The following is a 26,022-nucleotide window of genomic DNA, read 5'->3' as shown; positions in this document are numbered from 1 at the left end:
AAAGTCGCTATCTCTTATAGGAATGACTAGAAACATGATACTAATTGAAGCGAGATTAGAGATCCCCGAACTCGTTTCCTATGGGTTTTAAGAGGATTTTCAGGACTTGGTGAAGATGGGATCAAGTCTTCTAACTCTGCTCCAGATTCTTCTTATATATTTGGGTAGCTTAAACTTATTTTATGAATTTGATTAGTAGAGACGACACATATCATCCTCTAAGGACTTGAAATTAGTAATAGGCGGATCTAGTAAAAATGGGGTGAATTGAAAAAAATTAAGTTAGGTTAGATTGAAATTGGGTTGGGCAATTACTAACAAATCAAAATTTAAATTTTATTGTGGGCAGGCCAGAGTTGCTCAGACATAAATTCGGCCTTAGAAATTAGGGTAAGCGCCAAATTTAGATTTGACTTCCTTGGAGGGGCATTTAAGTAATTTTGGAGTGCCACGTCATCTTATAAAATGTAATTTGTTGTAAGGCGAGAGAGCACATGAACTTGGGCAGCCCAGGTGTCTTCGGCCTATGGCAGAGGAGACAGTGTTTGGTAGAACAAACAGTCGGCCGGCAATTTCACGCAATAAAAGTAAGGCATCCAACCACGCAAACAAACAAAGACGACCGGAACGAGAAGGAATTAAAAAATACGTTATTTTATCAAAATTCCTTGAATAAAAATTACCACAAATAACTAAACAATAATTTGGCCACATTAAAAATGTCAACTAGTTGATGGGTTATTTACAAAACCACCTAATAACATAAGAACCTGTCACATTATCTTCATTTATATTTTTAAATTATGTGACATCATTCATGAATTATACTTCCGGAAACAATATTATTGTTGTTGGATTACAACAATTAAAATTTATTTTTAGAAAAGCTCAATAAGAAGTCGAAAAGATAAGTCTTGTCCGAAAGAAATCTGTGGGAGAAGTAGGGACTCAATCTATTGTCCAGGATATATAGCCTAGGGTGCCTGAAAAGAAAGGTAGTCTAGGAGAACTACAATCTGGTGCCTGAAAAGAAAGGTAGTCTAGGAGAACTACAATCTTCTGGGTGAGAATAGTTTGGAAGAAGTTGTTTTATGCAAAGTTTTCCTTGTTCGGGAGAGTTGATATATACCCTAGATAAATGTTTACAAGGCAAAACGTAGTTAGAAGGCATGCAACAATTTATCACCAAGGCCTTTTTGAGCTTAACTCTGAAACAATCGTGTGCAGTAGATGAATTGTTCGTCTTACGGCTTGTGATCGATATGTTGTCTGAAAAAACTTGAGAATGGCCCAAATAAGAGTAGTTTACGAGAAAGTTGTCCAAGTGAGTCTTTATTGATCGGGAGAGTTGATATGTCATATGTGCCCCTTCACAATTGCTCTGGACTTTTCTTGGACTTCCATTTTGCGTGGCCTACTAACTTATTATTGAGCTTTTCGAAAAACTAATTATAATTGCTGGATATATATATCTAAAATATTATTTGGATGCTTAAAGTTTGACATTTGTTGTGACATTGTGAGGTGATGTGTTATATTGTGTGTAAATTTAGATGTGCAAAATATTAATGCAAAGTATCAAACTAATATATATATATATTTGTATACTATTAAATAAGCGAACACCTAAAAAGAGATAACATTGTGAAGGCTTATTTTCGTATTTTCCATGAGATTATGGATTCTCTTGAGAGCCACTTCCAGCGTCTTCTCGCTCATGTTGGCAAAGCAAACCCTAAACCAGCCTGGTTCGGAGCAATGGCAGGACGAGCCCGGAGAAATGTTCAGCTTCGCCTCATTCAAGATCGATTTCCAGAGCTTCAATTCACTCTCTCTCGTAGCATTCTCCAGCAAGGGCTTCAAATTCATCCAGCAAAACAAGCCGGCGTTCCCCTTCAAGCACTCGATTCCGCCATTTCTAAGCCCCAATATGATCTTCTCGTACCTCTTCCTCAGCCTCTCCCGGTTCGTTCTCACGTAATTTTTCGTGAACTCGTCGTCGGACAGCATGGCGGCCAGGAGCTGCTGCGTCTGCGACGAGATCAGAGTGAAGCTCGACATTCTCCTCGCCGTATTCACGACTGCGTCGTTGTACGAATAGATCGTGCCGACTCTGAATCCCGGCAGGCCGAGATCTTTGGAGAGGCTGTAAACAATGTGGACGCGCTCGGCGTCTTTAAAATCTCGGGATTGGAGGACCTCGGCGACGCTGACGAATTCGCCGGAGGAGAAGACGGAGCCGGAGTAGATCTCGTCGGAGACGAGGTGGATGTTCTTCCGGCCGACGAAGTTGAGAATCTCGTCGAGGACCGGTCGATCAATGGTGATGCCTAATGGATTCGATGGATTTGTGATGAGAACAGCGCTCACTTTGACGCTCATGGCTTCTGCGCTTCTGTATGCAGCTTCCAGAGCTTCGGCAGTGACTTGGAAATTGTTGGAACTGTCGCAGTGAATCGGTACGATTTTGACGCCTGTTCTCCACCTCAAATCTCTATCAAATCTGTACCATAACGATAAGAATATTCTTAGATATAACTGTTCAAAATTCACTCACATTCAAGAGATTTAATTCCCATAGATATACAATAGGTCCCTTAGATCAGTCGTTAATTAACCATACTAATATTGTGCGATATATATAATATAACTAGATTTATCCTATGATTACAGGATTGTAGGTAGGTGCAAGTGCTATAAACCGAGAAATGGTGGGTTCCTACCCAGGATAGTAAGGAGTCGGAACAAGCAAAGCATCGCCGGGATTGGCCAAAATGAACGTTAGGAGCTCGTTAGCGGCAGTGGCGCCAGCTGTTAACACAATCCTATCAGGGTCGAAGCTTGCTCTTCCCTCTCTTACCTCTCCCATGAAGCTGGCCATTGCCTGAAATATGCAATTCTAGTTAGAATTCATCGCCTCTGGCAGTGTTTAGAACTGATTACCTAACAAATTAATGGTACTTGATCGAACCTTTCTGAAAGACAGCAATCCGTGGTAATCCTGGAACAAGGCATTCTCTCTGAACCCAGAAACTTTCTTGCCCCAGCTAGCCACTTCCGAATGCTGCTCCAGGTATTCTTCCAGCAAATCAAATGAAACCTGCAAAGAAATTACAAGAAAATTAATTAGGCAACTCACAATTAGTTTGAACGGATTCAAACTGAAGAATAATTACTTCTTGATCAGCTTATTATTATGGATCAAATAGATAAAACTTAGCTTACTTGGTTTTCTGCTAAACCCATCTGGATAACTCCAGATGGGTTGCTTAGTTCATCGTAAGGGTTTTCATCGTAAGCTTTCCATCCTGCAAAATATGGGGAGTCTTCTCCATGAGTTTCAGAGACTGCAACTCTTGACAATCTAACGGATGGTTGCTCAATCTCCACAGCCATATCTCTAGCTAGCTTTCTCGGGAAAAGAGAGAGACTGAATTTTCTTGGAGAAGAAGGCTGAGAGAGATTGATGATGAAGACTTTCCCAAGCAACGGCTTATATATAATTAAGCCAGAGCTTAAGTGGAGATCCATGGATGACGAAAGCCTGAGAAAAAATAAAATGAACCAATGATTGATTCTGTGAGATATACGATCAAAGCACAGATTTGTAATATATAGTTTAGTTTGATCAGTGATGCCAACTGTTTGGTTCTGTGTCTATAGTTTTCCACATCTCAATCTCCACAAGATCCACATCAAAATATGGTGGTTGATGGGGTCGGTCTGAATTTCGCCTAGTTTAATTTCTAATGCAGAATCTTCCTATGTGTAATCTGGGTTCCAGGAAATGATTTCACACCTAGTTGGTCTAAGCAAATATTTGGGATGACGATGTGTGTGTGATACCTGTTATGTATTTGGATAGTTACACTTTCATGCCAATACGACTTTATGAGTGTGGGTGTTGGATTTAGGAGGCTTTTGGGGAACTGGAAAGAAGATGGACCATAACCACAGTCTATAATGCATGAGTATTAGTGAGCTAAATCATTATTCCAAATGAAAAATTGATATAAAACATATTTTCTCAAATGTTTTGGGGGTAAATTTATATTTTTATTCTCATATTTTTATTTTTTTTGATTGTGCGACTACTCAAACTTTTTATTATTTCAATTATACTCTTAAACTTGCAATTTTTTAGTCAATTTAACTCCATATATTTTGATTTTTTTCATATGATAATTTAAATTTTTTATTGTTTCGATTGTATTTCTATACTTACATTTATTTAGTCAATTTAATTCTTATATTTTGATAAAGTATACATCATATTATAATGTTCACCTTGAAGTACATGAGTTAAATTGACTTAAAAATACTTATACAAATATATAATGAAGATAATAAAAAATTTTAATTATCACATAAAAAATATTAAATTATAAAAATTAAATTACTCAAAAACATATTAAAATAATAAAAAAATTAATAATCACATCAAAAATATAAAAATACCGGGATTAAATCGTGGGCATGCTTTGGTGAAAGAGGTATGGCATGGAGCGTAACACATAAAAATTTTAAGTGAAGGCTCACATTTTATTTTGTTTGTTTTGATCCACAAAGAGGACAAAAATAGGGCCAAATATATAGGAGACCCCACAAGTCGGCCGACTTATAGTCCTTCGTTTGCATGTGGCTGCCTCTTTTTGATGGGACATTTTCCTTTTTGATAAGCCATGTCACTTTCATAGTTTATTTCCTCATATTTTAATATATTATTTAGCTTAAATTTACAGTTTTTAGTCTTTTAATTTGGGAGTAACAAAAATTTAATTTATTCAAATAATCGGATCGAATTAAACCAATTTATTGGCTCGATTTAATTTCTTTCTTACATCAGTTTGATTAATTTTTTTTAAGTTTAATTTTTAATTTTTTAATTATAAGAATCGAATTAATTAAATTTTAAAATAATATTATTTTAATATTTATACAATAATATTATTTTTTTAATTTTATATATTTTTTATCTGTTACTTCAATTTTTTTCAATTTTTTTTATATTTCTTCAATTTAATCGATTTAATTCAATTTATACTATTTTGATTAGTTTAATTTTTTAAATTAATCAATCTATTTTATTTTATTTTATTTCTCAATTAGATTTAATTAATTAATAAATTTATAATTAATTAGTGAATTTATTGAACCGACAATTTGCACACCCCTACCATTAATGTATTAATTATTTTAAAAAAATAAATTTTATAATATCTTTACTTAAAAATTTACGTCAAATTTAGATTCGTCACGTCTTATAAGATTTATAAATTTTAATTAAAATACATTAATGATATCGCTTGTAAAATTTGATTAAGATGTTGAACTATTTTGATTTAAATTTATAAATGGAATGATTTAAATTGGGTTTTTAATTTTTTTAGAAAATATCCAAAATAATACATTTTAAATTTTTTTAAAAAAACTATCATATATTAATTAAAAGCATGTTTTCATGCATAAAAACACATGAAACAAACGACATAGCTTAGCTTTTACTTAGTGGGCCCCACATTCCCAACCTATGACAAATCAAATCAATAGTGAAGTAAAGAAACAAATTGAAAGTGCCATTTTTAGAATTTAGAATTTAAAGTGTATAATTTATGGTTAGTTGATATTTTTATAATATTTATATATTAATGTGTTATATTTTATATTATATTAATATATAAATATCGTTAAAAATATCATAGATAAGTGTGTAAATAGTATTTTCGAAGCTAAACTATAGGACAAAAGTTGGAGGAATAAGGGAGACGATGAAAAAGAAAAAACATTACAATGAGTTTTTTAGTATAAAATGTTTTGCATAAAAATAATTTTTGATTTTATTTTTTGGTGTTTGCTTGTATATATAAATATATGTCTGAATTATAAATATATATGTATGTGTATGTATATGTACATATATATTTACATGCTCCCATATAAGTATATATGTGTATATATGTACGTATGCATGTATATTTTTCTTTGCTTATATATATGCCTATATAAGTGTGTATATGGATGTATATACATATGTGTGCTTTATGTGTGTGTATATATACGTATGTGTACTTGTATGCATGAATATATGTATATATCTGTGTGTGCACATATATGTAACGTATTTTGAGGATAGAAAAATTAATTTAATCTGTAATATTATTATTTATTAAATAAATAAAAATGACAGTCACTATAATATGTCCCCACAAACAAGAGAACATTTTGCGGGGCCCACCCCCACTGGACAGCCCCTTCCCCAATTTAGAATTTGTAACTGTATTCTAACCCATTTATCTAACCGTCACTTTCTAATTCTGTCTAATCTTGCTTTTCTCTTTTTAACAATCGTTGATGACTTGCATCTCTAATCATTAATAATTAATTGCCTATTTTTTCTTAAGGTGAAAATTTCAAACAATGAATGGATCACAATTAGTCTTTAACCAGAACTTATCTCATTATTTCTGTAATTTATGGTTCATCTACTCCACGTTTTTATGTGAATGAATAAATTTGTCGAGAGTTGAAGTCCAAAAGTCCGATCATTCGTATAAATACAATTAATCACTTATTCTCTTACAAAAGTAAAATCGTATCCACGATATTTCGATATTTCAAACTTCTGAATATATGTGGTGAACCATTTATACTACTCTGAGAAAGTAATCTAATCACCTATTAATTATACTTAACTTTATTTACTTAAAATCTTATTGAGTTGGATTTGAATCGAGCTTGGTTGTAACTCCATCAAAAGAAAAGTATAAATTTGTCGATTTTGAATCTTTTCGAGATTGAATTTGGATTATTTATTTTATGATTTAGTAAATATTAGACTCTATGTTTAAAGTATTGAATTTTTAAAAATATCTTCAATGACTTAATTAATGAAAAAAATAAAACACATGCATATGCAAACAAAATAATAAAAAAAAGTTAGAGCATAAATGAGATTGTTTATGTAAAATATACAAAAAAAAATTAGTGTATTTTAGTATAATATTTAAATTTATAATGACAAATAATTTGATCATACAAAAACACACATTATAACAAAATGAGCTTAGAATCAAACCACAAACGATCTTGTTTATAAATTCAGACAAACCAAACACCTTAAATTTTAAAAGTCCAGTTTAATCGAAATAACCAAATTGAACTGACCAAATTGTCAATTCAATTATGTTTTAACTAAGGGTCAAATCGGTTCGATTATCAAATTTGACAATTCCAGTTATTTCGATTCGATTTGATTTTTGTATTGAAAAATTAAAATAACGGAACTGATTAAAATTTTCTATTTTTTGATTTTTTGGGTTTTTTACGGTTTGTTCAATTTTTTGTTTTAGATTTTTTCTATTTGTTCCATTTTTTCTTTTTTTATATTTTTTTTATTTGTTCGATTTTTTCAATTTTAGATTTATTCAATTAATTCAATTCAATTTTTTACACAACTTCGATCAATTTAGTTTAAACATTTCAATCGATTCAATAATCGAACCGACCAAATGTTCACTCTTGCTTAACTTTGTTCGATCAAAAATTTAAATGTAACCTCACAAAAAAACCATATTATATATCATTTAAAATTTGCAATTTTACCTACCTTTCAAAAATCAATTAAAAACTAAACTACCAGAAATAAAATAAAAAATCAAATGGAATAAAAAGTAATTACTCAAAATTAATCATTTAATTTAAAAAAATCAAATTTTGGGACCCACTCAATATTCCAAACCATCTCTTTTATCCAATATATAATAAAAATATCTTATTCTTATTTTTGTGATGATTAGAAACTGAATTGCCGGCGTGGCATCTTGGTGTTGGATTTGCTATCTTCAAGGAATATTCCTGCCTGCCAAGAGGGGTACACTGCTAATGCCACTCTCCCCCACGCTGTTCCCAAATCTTGCTATCTGACATCATCACAAGATAGTAATTAGTGAGAGCTTAAGTACTCATGTCAACCTAATCTTAATCAAGTCAAACTTTCTTAACCTTAATCAATTATTGAGAATTCTTATATAGTAGTAGTATTGCGTTATTAAATTATTTTTATAATAATTAATTCTTAAGAAAATAGTTATTTGAATTATTTGAGATTGTTAGTTTTATTGTATGACGCAACATGTTAATAATTAAGAGTGAGTATTCGGTATAGAAATGTTAAAATAAGATAGACCAAACTTGTGTAAAAATATCAAACCGAACAAGCCAAACAAAACGAAAATAAAAAAAAAAATCTAATTGATCGAAAAAACTGAACAAACTAAAAAAAAATGCCAAAATTTTGTAAAAATACAAAATTTTTGTTGGTCCGGTTATTTTAGTTTTTTTTTTTCAATACAAAAGCCTAACTAAACTAAAATAACAAAAATTATCAAATTTAATAATTGAAATGAATCGATATTTAGTTAAAACCAAATTGAATCGGTAATTTTGGTCGATTTGGTTCAATTTTGCTCACCCCTAAAATATAAAATTGAAAATATTAAAATAGATGTGTAACTATATAAGAAAATATAAAATTAGATATGAGATTGTTTATAATAAAATTACTGTGACTTTTATTGAAGATAATATATATGAAACTTAATTAAGACGATTTAGTTATGTAAAAGAAGATTGAGAGGCTTTCGTGAAAGGAATAGTCGATGTCCAATAATTATATAGCAAAAGATGTATAATCGAAAATTAGATCGATAAATCATCAACAACCTCAAATAAGAAAACGGAAAAAGAAGCAACACTAAGGACTTGTTTGGTGGAAGTCTTTTGTTTTCAATTTTTTTGTTTATTTCTTTTCATTTTTAGCTATTAGTTAGTATTAAGGAATGTCTCAATTTTTATATTTGAGTTCGTTATCAAAATTTAACTTGGTCTAGATAATTTTAAAGAAAATCCAAATATGAATTTTTTCATAGAAGTATAGTGGCGACAAAGAACTTAGGTCATTAGGCCCAAGTTCCAAGCACGAGAAATTTTGAATAGATATATAATATCTCTATTAAATAATATTTTTCATGATAGAGATATGATAATTGGGTGTATCGGGGTTTATAAGTTTGTGAGGTCTAAACAATTATATCACATCAATTTTTTCCGTAATAAAAATTGTTTCCTTCTCCCTATAAATAAGGATCACACAAAATAATCGAATCGCATAAATTTCGTGTTTGCTAATCATTTTTTAAAAGGCAAAATCTAATCAAACTCAAACCAACGGGAGAATCCAACACTAAAAAAAAAAGGGGGGTGGACAGGCAGGGCTGCCAGCTATCCATGAAAAAATTGTCTGTTTGTATGTCATGATCGAACCAACAAATAAACCATAGAAAAATGCACATCAATGAGTAGTGGTGATGCATCATCACTGCTTTCTTTCACGTTTTGTTCTTTGGGTTGATGATGATGATAGGCAAATCTAATGGAGTTGAATCCCTGCACAGACATGGATCCTCATGATCTTCCACCCCACGTCAGTAAATCCTATACTTCTTTTCTTCCATTTTTTTTTAATTTATTTTAAATGGAGTTTCATCCTCTATGCTTCTTAAGTTGAAATGCCAAACAAACAACAGAATCTCAACAACCCCATCTCTCTCTGTGTCTATATATATATATATATATATACTAGAAGGTGACTAAGCACTGAAATGGTGTTGTTTGGGCATTTTTGAGTTTTTTTTATCCCAAAATGCTAAGAAATATTAATAAAATATTTTCAAGTCGTCTCCATAATTTTAAAAATATTTAGAAGTTATTTCACACCACGTTATAAATAAAAATAACTTGTATTTATATTTGCTTGAATAGATAATGAAATTTATGTTTTTTATTAAATTTATATTTTATTTATTTATACATTTTTTCACACGTCTATTTTTTATTTTTTTAAATATCATTTTTCTATTTTTGTTTCATATTATATGCGTTTCCTGTTTTTGTTTCTGTACAATTTAAATTAATGTTATATATGTATAAAAAATTAAAAAATTTAAATGAAATTTAGTGGAATATAGTTTAAAAATTAGTTTAAATGCCCTTACATTAATAGGGTATTTATAGATTTTCATCCACTCGATCGATCCATTACAAGGGTAATTTTATATTTTATCCACTTAGATAATGGGTCAATTTATCATGTTGCACTAAATAGTTAATTCTATTTAAATAATATAATTTAAAAATAGATTTAAATGCCCTTATTATATTCAGTAATAAGGCATTTGTAATTTTTCATCCATTCAATGGACTTATTATAGGGATAGTTTTAGATTTTATCCATGCAAGCAATGGGTTAGTTTATCTTTGTCGCACTAAATAGTAAATCTTATTTAAATAATATAATTTAAAAATTAGTTTAAATGCCCTTACATTGGTCAAGAAGGTACTCATAAATTTGTATCCACTCGATCAACCTATTAGAAAGATAGTTCTATATCTAATTTATTCCAGCAATAGGATAGTTTACCCTATTGCACTAAGGTAACGTTTGTTAAAATGAGCGAGATAGAAGAGTATTAAAATAAGTTCGGAATGATTTTCGGATCAAAATATAAAATAGTCAAGATAAAGTTGGGAAGCATTTAAAATTTTTTATCAAATTATTTGTTAAATTTTTTAAAATACACTAAATGACACAAATGTCATTTTTTTTCTTATTTATAAAAATCAATATATGTTTATCTTGAGGGAGAGAGATATAAGCATATTTTAAAAGATCAAGATAAGAAGTCATTAATGATTTTTTAAAGAATAATTAGAAAAATTTAACAAATATACTGAAAATGATAAAAATCTGGGATGCATCCCATATCTTGACTTTTGTATCTCATATCTTGATTAATAAACACCCCCTAAATAGGAAGTCTTAATTTTTCTTATTTTTGTGAGATCTTACTATTGTTTTTATAAGTTAAGTTGAATCGGTTTTCTGACCCTAGTAATCTTATTATCTTAATCTCGATTGATATTAGTTTATTCACAAAATTAGAATGAAAGTTCAAACTTTTCAACTTACCCAAATAAGTTCGAATCGATTCTTAAATCTACTGGTATCCACTAGGGATGGCAATTGCAACCGAAACTGTGAGGAACCGAACCGGTCAACGCGGTTAAAAACCATTTGACCGGGTAATGGTTTGGTTCGGGGAAAAATCAAACACTGTTTCAATGGGTATGGTTTGGTTATGGTTTTCACTAAAATCAAACCAAAACCCGAACTGAAATCGAACCGAATGGTGGGTAACCGAACCGAATATATATATAATATATATTATATACAACCCCGCCCACTTGAGCCCAACCCACCCCAGCCCAATTGCCTTGCTTGCAAACCCTTCTCCCTTTCTCTTCTCCTTCCTCTCTCAACCTCGCTCTCACTCTCTCTCACCATCGCTGCTTCTCGCTCGTCCGCCCGTCATCGCCCTTATTCTCTGCATGTCTCTTGCTCTCGCTCGCCCTCGCTGGATGTCTCTTACTCTCGCCAGGGCTCGGCCCCTGCTCTCACTTGCCCTCAATCTCTCTCACTCTTTCTACCTCATTTCTCTTGCTCCTCCGCCCGAGCTAACCAATCGCCCTCATTCTCTGTATCTCTCTTGCTCTCACTCGTCCTCGCTAGATTTCTCTTGCTCTCGCTAGGGCTCGGCCCCTCTTGCTATCGCTCGCCCTCGATCTCTCTCACCCTCGCTGCTTCTTACTCTCTGCCTCATCTCTCTTCATATTAATTTATTTTTTATATTTATAATTTTATTAGATGGAGTTGGCTTATTCATTTCAGATGGATATGCATCAATTTACGAAGAATATATTAATGTTGTTGATGAAGATATTAACTTTCGTAACTAATTTTTTTTAGCTTAAATTACAATTTAATTATGCACATATTAATTTATTGATCTTAACAATTGTAGGTTTGGAAATATGATTTTATATCCAATAAGTTTTGTAACTTTATGCAAGAATAAGGTAACTTTATTAGAATTTATCTTTGTTTGTTGTGAAAATATCAAAATTTTTTATGAATGCTATTTGTCTTTGTTTGTTGATATGGATTAAACTAAAAAAATCATGGTTAAACCGAAACCGAACCAAAACCGAATGGTCTGGTTATGGTTTTAAATTTTTAAAACCAAATGGGTAATGGTTTGGTTTTGGTTTTAGTAATTTAAGTTTGGTTTGATTATGATTTTGGCAAAAACCAAAATCAAACCGAATCATTGCCAACCTTAGTATCCACTGGCATATCTAATTTTCATTTCGAATAATTTATGAAATTTAAATGTATTTTATTATACTTTACGGGGTTAAATAAGATAGAAACATAGATGAAGGGTTTTCTGTAATTATCCCAAAATTAATTTGATCGAGGCAACTTCAATCGACAGGGAGACTCCTCTCTCTCTGAGCCGCAGACACAGCGACGATGGCGTCCGGCACGTGCTTCTCTGGCGGGGCACGTGTATCCGTCGCGGCAGCGACATTTGCAAGCGTCGTCTTCTTCTTCCTCGTTGATATCGCTCAATCCGCAAATGATTCCCAGGTGGTTCCCCATTCCTCGTTTCCTTTCTCACCTTTTATCTTCTTTCATGAACGACGATGATCCTTCACTTCACAATGTCAGATCTCAATTGCCTCTTTATTAACGTTCTTCTTCTTCTTCTTGTTTACTCGTTCTGTTAATTCAACCGATGCCGATGTTTGTTTCTGCGAATGACAGGCCAGATGCAGCAGAACATGCGTTGCTGAGAACTGCAATTGTAAGCAGATTTCTCATCCAAAATTGAACGTAAATTCTTCTCTTCTTATACATGCATATGTCTTTATGGTATTAGGTGTTGATTAATTTGATTGGATCTTTGCTTTGGGTGAAATTGAATTAGCTCTTGGGATAAGGTATGGAAAATACTGCGGAGTTGGTTGGACGGGTTGCCCCGGCGAGAAGCCCTGCGATGATCTCGACGCTTGTTGCAAGATTCACGATGAGTGCGTTGAGAAAAAAGGTACCTGTTTCAGTTCAAAAAACTCCATGAAATTAGCCTTTAATAGAGTTGTTTTAGAAATTTGTTTGGGGCGAACTTTTTTTCTTAAGTAAATAAGTTTAAAACTGGAAATAGTTTGGTGATTGCTTTCTGAAAGTTAGGGCACAACTTGAGTGATTGTTGCTGTTGGTTTGATGAATTACTAAAGTGCCTTCAGCTGTTTCTTCAACATGATTAGAGATGGTAATAGCTTGGGTACTAGTCGGGACCCTATCCCATCCCCGCATCCCCGATCCATAAACCTAATTCTCTGCCCCATCCACATTGGTAATTGTTGCTTAATTTTCCATCCTCAATACCCGATCAACTCATATAAAGAAATAACAATTTTTCATGGAGCAAGAAGAATTTCAGTAGGAGAAAATGGTCTTTTGACTCCTCACTAATCACATTTTATAAAACGAAAAAGTAGTAGGAGGAGAATATGTTGCTGATAGGTTAAGATTTTACAAAAAAATTGAAGAATTTATGGAAAAAAGAGCATCTCCTGTTGAAGAGGGTTCTGCCACTCAATGAAGGGAGACACAGCATGGGATAAGCTAACGTTGTGGCTCAAAAAATACTGGTGGAGTATAAATCATATAGTTCTTCAACAATAACATGGTATCAAGTCTTTTTCTCTCAATCCCACTGTGTGTGGTCAATTTTATCAAATTTTAACTTGTCAATCATCTTTATTGTTGACAATATCTTCTATAGGATTCTTATAACTCCTATCATACCTAAGAATTCCTCACCAAGATTTTTGGTGACCTTTTTTGCTAATTTTTTTTTTTTTTTTTTACTCCATCCACTCTCCATACAAGAGCCTTTATCAATTTTCTTCTCATATGACCAACTTATTTTAATCGCATCTCGTGCATCTTATCCTCAATGGGAGCCACTTTGACATTACAATCTTATTTTTAATTCTATCCTTCTTCTATAGTGCACATCCATTGTAATATCTTCATTTCCACTATGTTTACATTTTGCACATATTGGTCCTTTACTACCCAATATTATATGCCATACAAAAAAGCTGGTCTTTTAGCATTTTATAAAATTTTTTTTTGCTTTTAACAGCATTTTACTATTGTATGAAATGTTGCACCTTTTTTTTTTTTTTTTTTTTTTCATTTTAACCATTTTCCCCTTAAATTCTATGGGAAGGAGGTTGAATAGCAAGAAGAGCATCCTCTTGAAAAAGGATCTGAGTAGGTGACACAATATGGGATCCAAGGGTGTTGGAGTTAAAAAACACCGGCGGAGCACAAATCATATTGTGCTTCAAAAACTATTCCAAAATTTATGTTTCTTTTTCGGCTAGGTAGAAGTTCCAGAATTTATGTTTTTAAAAGTTGATATCATTATATATACTCTTTGAAACCCAAACCCAACTCGAACCAACCCTAATTTAATTGGGTTGGATTGCTTTAGATTGACTTTGTGACTGGGTAGGTTCTAGGTCTAGTTTCAAGGACCTGATCATGGTTGGGTCGGGACCAACCCTAGTCTGCAGTGAGTTTGATCCTTCCAAAGATATGGGCAAAAAGGAAGGCCAACCAAGTTCTCTGGTAGTGATAGAAGGAAGGTTGAAGGTTTTAGAGCGACTAGGGTGATTGGCACAGATGGTGAGGGCTCTCTCTGAACTGTGAACAGAAGCCAGGACTTGGGCGCAGAAGGTAGGATAAGGGTTTCTAGGAGTACCCTATCAATCTGTCACCCACCAGGGAAATCTTTTTCCCCCAAATTTCGTATACATACCCACTGGGGTAGGTACTAATTGTAATCACTAAATGTAATACACTCTTACTTGCATATTTGCCACTTGTGTTCAACCTATCAGCTGGTGTAATAAATGATTTATGCTAGATAAATTTTCTGTTTATTTGCTTATTATTTTTTCTGTTCCCCGTTGGTTTTGAAGTGGAAATATACATCTTGTTTTACAGTTTTAGAAAACATGTGAGTGGAACTATTAATTGAGTTCAGATAAACTTTCTGCTAAAAGCAGTGAATAAATGGAAGTGAAGCAGCACTTTGTGCTAAAAACAAGTGGGTTTCATATCTGAATTTTTCAGTACATTTACTTTCAACGATCTTAAGTACTCAATAGTTCAAGCAAAACAAGAATTTATCATTAGTAGTTAGTCAGCTAAAAGAAATAATGAATTGATGTGCCATGTGTGTAAACCTAATGTCTCGTTTCAATTTTAAAGAGTTGTGACACCATGAATGCAAATCACTTCTTGTCTTCTCAGTTTACAAATGCTTGTCGTGGCCAAATGATTCTTAAGTAGTGTAATGTTGGCCTTGCAGGTTTGGTAAGTGTGAAGTGCCATGAGAAGTTCAAGACCTGCATAAAGAAAGTGCAGAAATCTGGGAAGGTTGGATTTTCTAGATATTGTCCATATGAAACGGCTGTGCCTACAATGGTACAGGGCATGGATATGGCGATCATGCTGAGTCAGTTGGGTAGCTCAAAGCTAGAACTCTGATAGAGAAAAAGGAAATGCCTCTTATTGAGTGGAATCAGTTAGCATCTAGTAACCATTATTTCTTCAATTTAACAGCGACCCCAAGAACTGAAGCTATGAACAGTCCATGACTTTGTGTGGATTCACCCTGATTAAGGTAATTGTTTCATGCTAACCATTTATTTTGGAGGGCTCTCTTTGTTTCCCCTTTATCGACTTTAGAGGCTCTATTGTACTTGCAGTCTTGTCTTGCTGCAGGCAGAACTGCTGAAACTCTTCCTCCTTGGAATTACTTCAGTATGTATTCTTTCTTGTATTAGATATGAACAATTTGATATGATTTTCAGCAATAAAGATCCTTGTTATGAAAATGCTAATTACACTAGGGAACAAAAATAGAGAGGTGAACCCTCCTTTATGTGGATCCATCTCACATTAGTAATTCAACCCCAACCACCTGTAGGTAGTTTTAGGCAAGTTTCCTTTAAAGTAGATACTTGAATGCCAGGTATGGCCAGTGATAATCTATCTTTCAGAGCATATGGCGAATCTTTCATCATCTGACACGTTTATTTACTTACTAAAATATCACCATCTTTATCAAGATCCCAGCATCACAATTTTATTTTTGTCTAAATTGCGTGGGGGTAGGTGCAAGGCGAATGATTTTAAAGTAAACTCATTAGATAGAGAAGATGGCCCCGATTTTGTGATTCATTGTTGAACTTATTCCAATTTTAAGAGCTCGAATGGAATCAACATTGAGTTAAAGTTTGTGCAACTAATCTTTTGAAACAATGTTAAATTTTGTTGTTACTATATTTTAAAGTAGTATTTGTTAAAATGAGTAAGATAAAGTTATATTAAGATAAAGTTTAAATGTTTTCTAAAGTTATAAAATAATTAAGATAATGTTGGAAAGCATTTTAAGATTTTTATAAAACTGTTTATTAATATTTTTGAAATGTACTAGAAGACACATGCGTCATTTTTTCTTATCTATAAAGACTAAAATAAATTTATTCGAATGAGAAATAAATAAATTTATCTGAAAAAATCTAGATAAAAAGTCATGTGACTTTTTTTTTTTAAGAATCTCTAAATAAATTTAACAAATATAATAAAAAATATACATAAACAATTATAGATACACATGAAAATAATTTTATATATTTTTTAAATATTATTATAAATTATTAGTTCTGATCTATTAAATTAAAATTACACTTACAATTACAGTTATTTTAATAATTATAACTATAATCATAATTAATAATTTATTTATTTTTAATTATTATAATATAATTTATACTCATTTTATATATTTTTTAATTGTGCCTGTCATATAAGGGTTCAATTAAATTAATCAAATTACTTAAAGGGGTCTGATGTGATTTAATTTGGGAGGGTGCAAAATGAGAGATTTAATTGAAAAGGGGTTTTAAGTCTATTATTGTCTGAATTACGTCAGTATCAGATAATATAAACAATTAGATGTAACCGAATTAATCAAACTATTTAAATTGAATAGACTATTTTTTTTTAAAAGTCAAACCAACCTGATTAATTAAATACTCAAATCGTACAGATTGAAAAATAAAAATATCGAATCGTTTATGTTACATGACAGTAACGTAGCCCAAACAATAAAAGACTTAAAATCTCTCTCCAATTAGACCCTATTTCGCCCCCTCCCCTCCTCTCAATAAAATAAGTCATTTTGAGTATTTTAATTATACTCTTATTTAATAGAGGTGAATAAAAAAATATAAAATAAGTATAAATTTTATTATGATTAAAAAATAAATAAATTATTTAATTATTATTAAAATGATTGTAATTGTGAGTGTAATTTTAATTGAAAGATCAAACTAACAATTTATTTAAATAATAATTTATAATAATATTTAAAAAATATAAAATTATTTTCATTTGTGTATGTATATGGGGAGAATGGGGGTGGGGGTGCGTCGGGCAACCTTTTGTTGACGCGGGCAAGATATCAGTGCTTGCTGGGACAGAGAATGGCATTGATATCCTTCCACTTTCTATGATAGCGGAAGCTAACGCTAAGTGCCAACCTCCATCTTTTAACTTAGTGTGACACAGACACCCAACTTCCCTCCTTAACACCGTGTTTGGTGGTAATCAATATTAATATTAATTGTTTAGAAACAGTGAAATTAATATAAATCTTATCTCTAGAAGACTGTGACTAATATATTGATATTTTATATATTTATATTAATATAATATAAAATATTTATATAGAGTCTTTAAATATTCAAATAACATTATCAATGTGGACAAAGTTAATCATTGATTTAGGACAATGATTAAATACCTATAAATATATCTTATTTTTAAATAAAATATATTTATTATATTTTATTATATTTTAAAGTAAAATATATCTATTACATCTTATTTTTAACGTTAAAATAATTTTATAAATTAATAAAATACGATACAATTAATAAAATTATTTAAGATATAATAAGAAAATTATAAAAATATATATATATTTATTATTTTGATGATCAATCTTGAATTAGACCGATTGATTAGATTTTTTTTTTTTATTTGAATCGAAATTTGAGCACCCCATTAATTATAGACTAAGTAATAATACTATTTTCTACGCGGCTTCTCCCCAAATCCAAAGAAAAGTAATTTTAAAAATATTTCTCTTTTTTTATTATTATTTAAATTTGCACGAAAGGGAGAGGAAAGTCTTCGCGTCTTTGGTAAACGAATCGAATAGCTCTTCAATTCCTTCCTCTCGCAGTCCCTCTGGAACTCATCAACCGTTCAAACCTTCAAATCGTTCGATTTCTCTTCATTGGTTTTCTTCGTTCCTCTGCAAATCAAATCCACCGCTATGCTTCATCGGAGCTTCAAGCCCGCCAAGTGGTATGTATGTCTATGTTTTGTGGATATATATATATATATATGTATGTTTGTGCCGGTACACGTATCGTATGCGCATCTGAATTGGATGGTATTGATGCAGCAAAACGTCGTTGAAGCTTGCGTCTTCGCGGATAAAGCTGTTGAAGAACAAGAAGGGAGTGCAATTGAAGCAGCTCAGGAGAGAATTGGCTCAATTGCTCGAGTCTGGGCAGGACCGGACTGCCCGGATTAGGGTATGTTGCCGATCCGTTAATACCGTTCAATTTTGAGGATGTATTTCTTAGTTTTAGTGCCTTTGAATCAAATTACTTACATATGGTTAGGGAGTTCTGACTGGGGCCCTAGAAAAAGTCTGTGTTGGGTTGGTTGTATGGATGGGACCTTATGGGATGGGAGATGTGTTCTTTTAGGTCCCTGCAAAAGTAATTTTATGACTATTGCGAAGAACCTGATTGTAGTTAGTTAGTGATGGGGTCAGCACAACTAGGCACTAGTGTTTGTGTCAAATCCAATCATATTGATGTTTTCTTTGGTTGCTACTTGCTATGTAAGGTGTTTATGCCCCAAAGTCATTGTTGGGGATGTATGAGGAAGATGATTGAACCGGTGGAAGAGGACTGAATAATAAGGGCTGATCTTATATTGAAATTCCCCATTTCACCAAACTTGAGATATTGATATAACACCACAAAAAAAGAAAAAAGAAATAAAGAAAGGAAAATTTTGCTTTCGTGAAAATAACAAGAAAATTTTTTACTTAATAAACTCAAAATTTCCTATAAGAATTCATCATTGATTCCTGAATCTTAAAGCAAATAGGTATCGGAGGCATTTGTCCTACCAAAGAACAGTAATATCAAAGCAATTTACATGTCGGAACCCTCGTTGCAAAACATGGCCATTTGGGTTCTATTATGGTGAAGTTAGAGATAGAAAGGAAATCCCAATAATTTTCCTATTTCTATCTTTAAATCAGGGGAAAACATTAAATATAATGAACTAAAATTTAGGAAGAGGAGATGTCCTTTTACATGATTAATTAAAAGTAGAGTATATTATATAAAATGTCTGATTGTTAATTTAATTACTCTAAACATTCATTAAGTCCTAATAGTATAACATATGCAAGTCTGACCATATTATACCACATTAGAGTTGTGTGTTACAGTACAGTGTATGCAATTCTGTCATATCATACCACATTATAGCGTGTTGGATACTATATTTCTTGTTTCATTTGTTTGTACTATTCAAAAGCTCCAGTTGGCATAGCTTCTTTTTGTTGCTTGAGAATCTTACGGTGAGAACATATATGCTGGCTTGATAGAGGTTTATGTATCCATGTGTTCGTTTTTATGTTTTCATTTTGTGTCTCAGGTTGAACATGCAGTTAGGGAGGAGAAGACAATAGCAGCATATGACCTCCTTGAGATATACTGTGAACTTATTGTTGCCCGCTTGCCAATCATTGAGTCACAGAAGTATGTAATTTCTGTCATGGCTGGCCTGGAAATTTTTAAATTTGAATGTTTGAAATATTCGGTGATTTTGAAAAAAAAAAAAAAAAAAAAAAAGCTTGATATACACCTTCTATCATAATGGGTGGCCTTCAAATTTTTAAATTCAAACATCTCAAGTATTTTGTAATTCTGAAAATAATATTTGCAGGTATTAATGATGTTTTCTTCATAGTATATTCATGTTCTGAAGCCAATACGTCAACACCTTCATAAGGGACAATGTTATGAATTAAACATAAATCATTTTATGGATGTGATGAAACTTAAAAAAGCATTTAAAAAAAAATATTATGCTATTCCTAGCTGACTTGGAATAAGTGAGTAAAATTGTTGATGGCGTCCAAAATAAAGTCAGGAGAATTGATTGATTCTGTTGGACGAGAATGAGGTTCCAAGTGGAAGGAGAAGTCTAAGTTAAAGAAGAGTGTGGAAGCTTTGCAACACTCAGTGAAGAGATTAAATCAGATTATCTTAAGTTGTTTAAATTATGTTTCAGTTGTAGATAATTGTTCTAAATTTGTAGTTTGTATATGTTTTATCTCCTAAACTTTAAGAGATAGTTGTTCCTAGATTTTAGTAGTAGATTACTCAAATCCTTTCCTACTTTATAGGAAAGAGATTAAGTTGTAACCTATATATATTTTCAAAGCCCTCTCAATATCAATCTAAGCAAGCATTCTCGATTTCCTAAGGCTTGTTTCAGATTCTTTAGGTATTTTAGTCTTGTTTGATCTAGAAGAGAACTTTTATGACTTACTAGAGGGGGAAGTATTGAATGGAGAAAGGAAAAGGAAAGTTGGCTCAAACATTTCTTTGCCTTCTATGGTTGGGGAGATGGTGAGATAAAATTGACTTTTGGTACCCACACTTCTTTTCTGGATATATATATATATGGGCATACTGGCCGTGAAAATGGTTTGAAGTTGCTCTCACCTTATGAACTGCTGCAGTTGGCTGATTATGCTAGTGTAGTATATGCAAATAATATTTCTCTGTTCATCAATCATCTTCTTTATCATCGTTGGATGAACTGCATCATATGCAAAAGGGGAAATTTTCATATTCTCTTTTGTTTACATCTTCCTGGGAAGAAGTATTTGTACTCTTTTTAGTTGAGTGATAAGAGGTGCGGACTCGATATTACAAGTTCTATTTCTTTTGTATCATCTGTTATTGTGATGAATTTAGTAAAGTGGTTTCATTTTTTATCTAGGATGATTTGGCTACCCTTGCTCTGTTATTTTTACCATATGATACATCAGGCTTTTAAATTCTTTTAAGAGGATACTTGTCATGGTTTTATAACAAAGCATAACCTTTTGATTAACATACCAGAGAGAACATGCAATAAAGTGAATGTCTAATGTTTTTCCAGACACTGCCCCATTGATTTGAAGGAAGCAATTGCAAGTGTAATATTCGCATCTCCAAGATGTGCAGACATACCAGAGCTCCAGGATATTTGTAAGCAGTTTACAGCAAAATATGGAAAAGAATTCATTTCTGCAGCTATAGAGCTGCGGCCAGATTGTGGTGTGGGTCGTATGGTAAGGCTTACAGCATGGTTTTATCTCCTCCATTACTCAAATTGGTCCATTGAGATTGTTGACCAGGTAGTTTTGGTAAAAGTTCAGCTACTCAGTGTTTGTACTTGATTTTGTGCTATCCTGTTTCAGCTAGTGGAGAAGTTATCTGCCAAAGCACCTGATGGACAGACAAAAATCAAGATCTTAAGTGCAATTGCTGAAGAACATAACGTCAAATGGGATCCTGAATCATTTGAAGAGAATGAATTAAAGATTCATGGCGACTTGTTGGTAGGATAAAGAGTCAAACATCAAACAAATCATTACTTGCACTGCATTTGAGTAAATGCAGTAAAACCATGTTAATAGCTGCATAACTTACTAAATGTTCAATTTCATTAACATGTTTGTGTTGTTAATTAATTGATCAGAATGGGCCAAATACTTTTGAGATGGCTGGTAAGATGCGTACAGAACATCCAATTGTCCAAACTCCACCTTCTCATGTCCAGCCTTTTCCAGGTCATGACCAAAAACACAACGCACATGCAAATTTTGAGCATAATGCAGGGCCATCAAGTTCCTCGAATTTTTCTTCCACAGATATTGGCAGTGGTCAACCAACTATACCTGCTAATTTTCATCCTCGAATGAATCCTTCAGGTTGTTGAATTATAGCAATCAAATCAAATAGTAGAGATTATATTTGATAATATTTGTACTCAATTATTTGGCATGCATTATTTATTATATATACGGGTTGTTATTTCTTGCAGTAACTGGATCTGAGACGACAGAAGTGAGGCATTCACATTCTGGAGATGAGAATGTTTTCTCATTTGGTAGGGAGAATTGGAATATGGAATTTAAGGATGCAACTGCTGCTGCGCAGGCAGCTGCTGAGTCTGCAGAACGAGCAAGTATGGCTGCTAGAGCTGCTGCCAAACTTTCAAGCCGTACAGAAATCAGCAGGCAAAATTCTACTGAATCTCAGAAGTCAGGTCATTACAATTTAAGAGATGAAGGGCCTAGAAAAAATACTGCCTCAAAGTTGCCGTCTAAAAAGTATGCCAAAGATTCAGGATCTAACTTCCAAGATAGAAATCCCCATATTCCGAATGCCGAAGTAGATAAAAATGAGCAAGATAACTCAGTGGTTGCTGGTCGAAGGTTTGACGGGGATGTTCATGGTAGTACAAATAGATCCAGCCAGTCAGCTTCTTTGAGGTCCAGCACTACAGTTTATGATAACGAATTTGTGAATGATCTCCAGAGTGCAGAAATATATCCACCAAACAACTCTTCTGAAGAGGAGCTGGTGAAAACAAAGATGAATTCTTTCCATTCTGAAATGAGTATGAACCAGTTTAGTGGGTCTAACGTTGAATTTGTGACTGCCCAACAAAGTGGCTTGCAATACGACAACTTTGATTCATTTGGAGAACAAAGGATCAATAAGAATGCCAGCAGTGTTTTCTCCCATACTGATGCTTCATCGTCTAACCGTCAGAAGTTTGGGACTGATGCAGCTGAGGACTTATTTGTCGGCATTGCCCAAGGAAACATTCATAGAAGTACAACAACAGAAAGCTATGGGTCTGATGTTGAATTTGTGACTGCCCAACAAAGTGGCTTGCAATACGACAACTTTGATTCATTTGGAGAACAAAGGATCAATAAGAATGCCAGCAGTGTTTCCTCCCATATTGATGTTTCATCTTCTAATCGTCAGAAGCTTGGGACTGATGCAGCTGAGGACTTATTTGTCGGCATTGCCCCAGGAAATATTCATAGAAGTACAGCAACAGAAAGCTCTTCTAATAATGCTGAAGCAGTCTTTGATGATTATAGTTCAGATGATGATGTGATTGTGTTTGATGAACCACCTAAGCACGAATGGCAGGAGTCCAAGTTGTATTCCCCATCAGCAGGCAGAGAATCACATGCCCATCTTTCAGTAAATTCAGACACTTCAAGCTCGAGGCAGAATTTCATTGGACTTGAAAAACCTCTATCGGGGTCACATGTTTCTGAAGAATGGCACTCACCGCCTGTGTTTGATGAAAGCTCGACAAAATCTGTCCACCCTTCACAACCAGATGATTTGTTGCCTCCATCTTATGATGATTATGAAAACCCTAGTTCAGAAAGTGAAAATGAGTCGAACAAGTCTAGAGTTGATGGCAGCTCAGTTACTAGTATTCATTCTCATGAAGAGAATGTTTTCTTCAGAAATTCATATAAGGATCAGAGCAAGAGTCGCAATCCAACTGGATCCTTCCTAGAAAGGCGTGATTCAGGATTTAACAGAAACCAAGAATTGCACAATTCTAGTGACGATAATGAGTTGGTTGAGGGAAGGGCTAAGAAGAACCAAGGAACAGAATTTAGTGTTTTTGATAAGGCTCCCTCCCACCAATCATCATCGAGGCATTCAAGATCCCAAATGTCTTCGAATGGCATAACCAGTCAACCTCTGTACGATTCAGGATATAACAGAGACCAAGAGTTGCACAATTCTCTTGACGATGAGGAGTTGATTGAGGCAAGGGCTAAGAACAACGGAGGAACAGAGTTTAGTGTCTTTGATAAGGTGCCCTCCCGTCAGTCTTCATCCAGGCATGCAAGATCGCAAATCGCTTCAAATGACGTAACCAGCCAACTATTGCACGATTATCAGCCGCCTCCACAGTCATCTAGGCTTTCATTGGCTAGTGAAATTGATGCTTCGGGCAACGGCCATTTCCCGGAGTCATCTGATATCTTGAAAGCTGATGAGTCCTTTGATCAATCAAGTCTGGAAAGTGGGCAGGGTTTGAACTTTGGAATGTTATCAGGTGGCCTCCGAAATAAGGGTTATAGACTTCCACCGTATACTAAAACTCCATCTGCCGCTGCTTCATCAAAAAAAGCCGCTGAGAATGCTGCGAGTGCCCCCCCTGAGGACTTCTCTGCTCCTCAGACAGTCAAGAGTGCTCTTAATTCTGGAATCAGCACAAAAGAGGAAAGCAAGCCAAGATTGAGAACCCCAGTTTCAGATGATTTGGATACCGATGATTCTGAAGAAGAAATCCTAAAGCAGAAACCACGAAGCAGGCGAGAACAGTACGGCGCGAAAGAAAGAAACGAAATGAATACCAAATCTAGTATAAGAGCACCTCCCCCATCTACATTTTTGGACTCTCGTGACAATGATTCAGAGGATGATTTCCCCAAACAAACTTTCACAAGCACAGGCCGTGCAAAGGGCGGGTTTTCTCGGAGGACAAAAGCTACTCCTAGTTCCGGAACAAGTTCTTATTCAAAGGCTTCATCAGCAGGTATCGAAAAGGTACCCTCAAATAGTTTTACTCGATCAGAAACTGCCCCAAAACCCCAGTCCCAAACAGAGAGCTCACGCCTTCACCGGGGAAGCTCAACCGATTCAGGTGCAGCAAAGCAAGCAACTTCTAAGCCAATGCCAGAACCCATCATGGCCACTCACAAGGAAAACCGAAACTCGCCAGCAACAGAACAGCCATCCACTGCTGCTCTCAAGACATCAGACAGCACTGGAGGCCCAAAGCAATCGACTTCAACCGGGCATGCTCCATCCAGGGAGAGCTCTCTTAACAAAGCCAGTCATGTTCACCCAAAGCTCCCTGATTATGACACCATAGCTGCCCAGCTTCAGTCTCTTCGATTGAATCGTCAATGAATACTGGGAGTGACCCTCTTCACAGAGTGAGTTCTTCTAAACTGGATCCAGGATGATGAAATAGAGATTTGCAGCATGCATATATAATCAGCTTTCGGTTCAGCTTTGTTTTGTTTAGCTTGTACATTCAGATTACATTTTATTCAATATTCACCGTAATAGAATAATTGGTGTCACCTACGGGAGAGATTATGTCTAAGGTGGTTTGTATTTATTTGGTCCTTTCTTTTATTTATAAATTAAATTATATCCAGTCATTTTTTTTTTTTTTGTAAAATAAAACGATTACACTGCATGAAGATTGGTATTCTATTCTTGTCCCAGTCTTCTCTCTCTTTCTTATTGAGTATTCTATTAACTGTTTGTCGAAATACATGGTACAAATTTATATTTTTATAATTACACTTCTGAACCTGTATGTTGAAGTTAATTTAATTCTTGTATTTTAATATTTTTTATAATAATTTAAAGTTTTTAATATTTTAATTACACTCTTGTATTTATATTTTTTTAGTTAATTTAACCTTTTGTCATTTGATATATAAACAAAAGGGAAAGTAAGATGAGTTAATTTAATTTTTTTAATATATCAAAATATATGAGTTAAATTAAATTGAAAATACAAGAATATAATTGAAATTATAAAATTTTTAAGTAATTATACAAAAAAAATATAAAAATATAGAGAGAAAAATATGAATTTGGCCTGAAACAAATAATTAACATTTTTTTGTACTATTTTTAATTTCCTTCATCTATTACAAAAAAATAAAAATAATAAAAATAGAAATATATCAAAACATCTAAAGTTTTTGGGCATTCCTTAAAAAACTACACAACCAACATCACATGGCATAATTT

The 26,022-nt window shown here is 33.2% G+C and overlaps 3 protein-coding genes across 6 annotated transcripts; 2 read left to right on the top strand and 1 right to left on the bottom strand.

Annotated features, from left to right (window-relative positions):
- Positions 1–1,626: 1,626 nt before the first annotated feature.
- On the bottom strand, positions 1,627–3,396 carry LOC127805723 (1-aminocyclopropane-1-carboxylate synthase 7-like). The gene is made up of 4 exons (XM_052342474.1): positions 3,226–3,396; positions 2,972–3,100; positions 2,724–2,884; positions 1,627–2,503 (listed from the first exon to the last, which is right to left on the bottom strand). The coding sequence occupies exons 1-4, from the start codon at positions 3,394–3,396 to the stop codon at positions 1,627–1,629; spliced, it is 1,338 nt and encodes a 445-aa protein (XP_052198434.1).
- An 8,981-nt stretch (positions 3,397–12,377) lies between these two features.
- On the top strand, positions 12,378–15,894 carry LOC127805952 (probable phospholipase A2 homolog 1). 2 transcript variants are annotated; one of them, XR_008024245.1, is made up of 5 exons: positions 12,378–12,547; positions 12,725–12,764; positions 12,888–13,007; positions 15,348–15,662; positions 15,748–15,892. XR_008024245.1 is itself a non-coding variant. In XM_052342806.1 (4 exons), the coding sequence occupies exons 1-4, from the start codon at positions 12,431–12,433 to the stop codon at positions 15,524–15,526; spliced, it is 456 nt and encodes a 151-aa protein (XP_052198766.1). In that variant the 5' UTR covers positions 12,378–12,430; the 3' UTR covers positions 15,527–15,894. The 2 variants fall into 2 exon arrangements, 1 of the variants encoding a protein (XP_052198766.1); XM_052342806.1 differs by having other exon boundaries at positions 15,348–15,894.
- Positions 15,895–18,238: 2,344 nt separating this feature from the next.
- LOC127806361 (uncharacterized) lies at positions 18,239–25,495 on the top strand. 3 transcript variants are annotated; one of them, XM_052343594.1, is made up of 8 exons: positions 18,239–18,418; positions 18,519–18,651; positions 19,796–19,899; positions 21,314–21,485; positions 21,615–21,755; positions 21,896–21,923; positions 21,987–22,127; positions 22,241–25,495. In XM_052343594.1, exons 1-8 carry the CDS (start codon positions 18,387–18,389, stop codon positions 25,159–25,161), a joined length of 3,672 nt encoding a protein of 1,223 aa, XP_052199554.1. In that variant the 5' UTR covers positions 18,239–18,386; the 3' UTR covers positions 25,162–25,495. The 3 variants fall into 3 exon arrangements, with proteins under 3 accessions (XP_052199554.1, XP_052199555.1, XP_052199553.1); XM_052343595.1 differs by having other exon boundaries at positions 21,896–21,986; positions 22,068–22,127; XM_052343593.1 differs by having other exon boundaries at positions 21,896–22,127.
- The last annotated feature ends 527 nt before the right edge of the window (positions 25,496–26,022 follow it).

This window comes from Diospyros lotus, chromosome 7 (genome assembly GCF_014633365.1).
Source record: "Diospyros lotus cultivar Yz01 chromosome 7, ASM1463336v1, whole genome shotgun sequence".
NCBI lineage: Eukaryota > Viridiplantae > Streptophyta > Magnoliopsida > Ericales > Ebenaceae > Diospyros > Diospyros lotus.
Note: the sequence above shows the minus strand (reverse complement) of the source record. Positions and strands in the feature narration are given on the sequence as shown.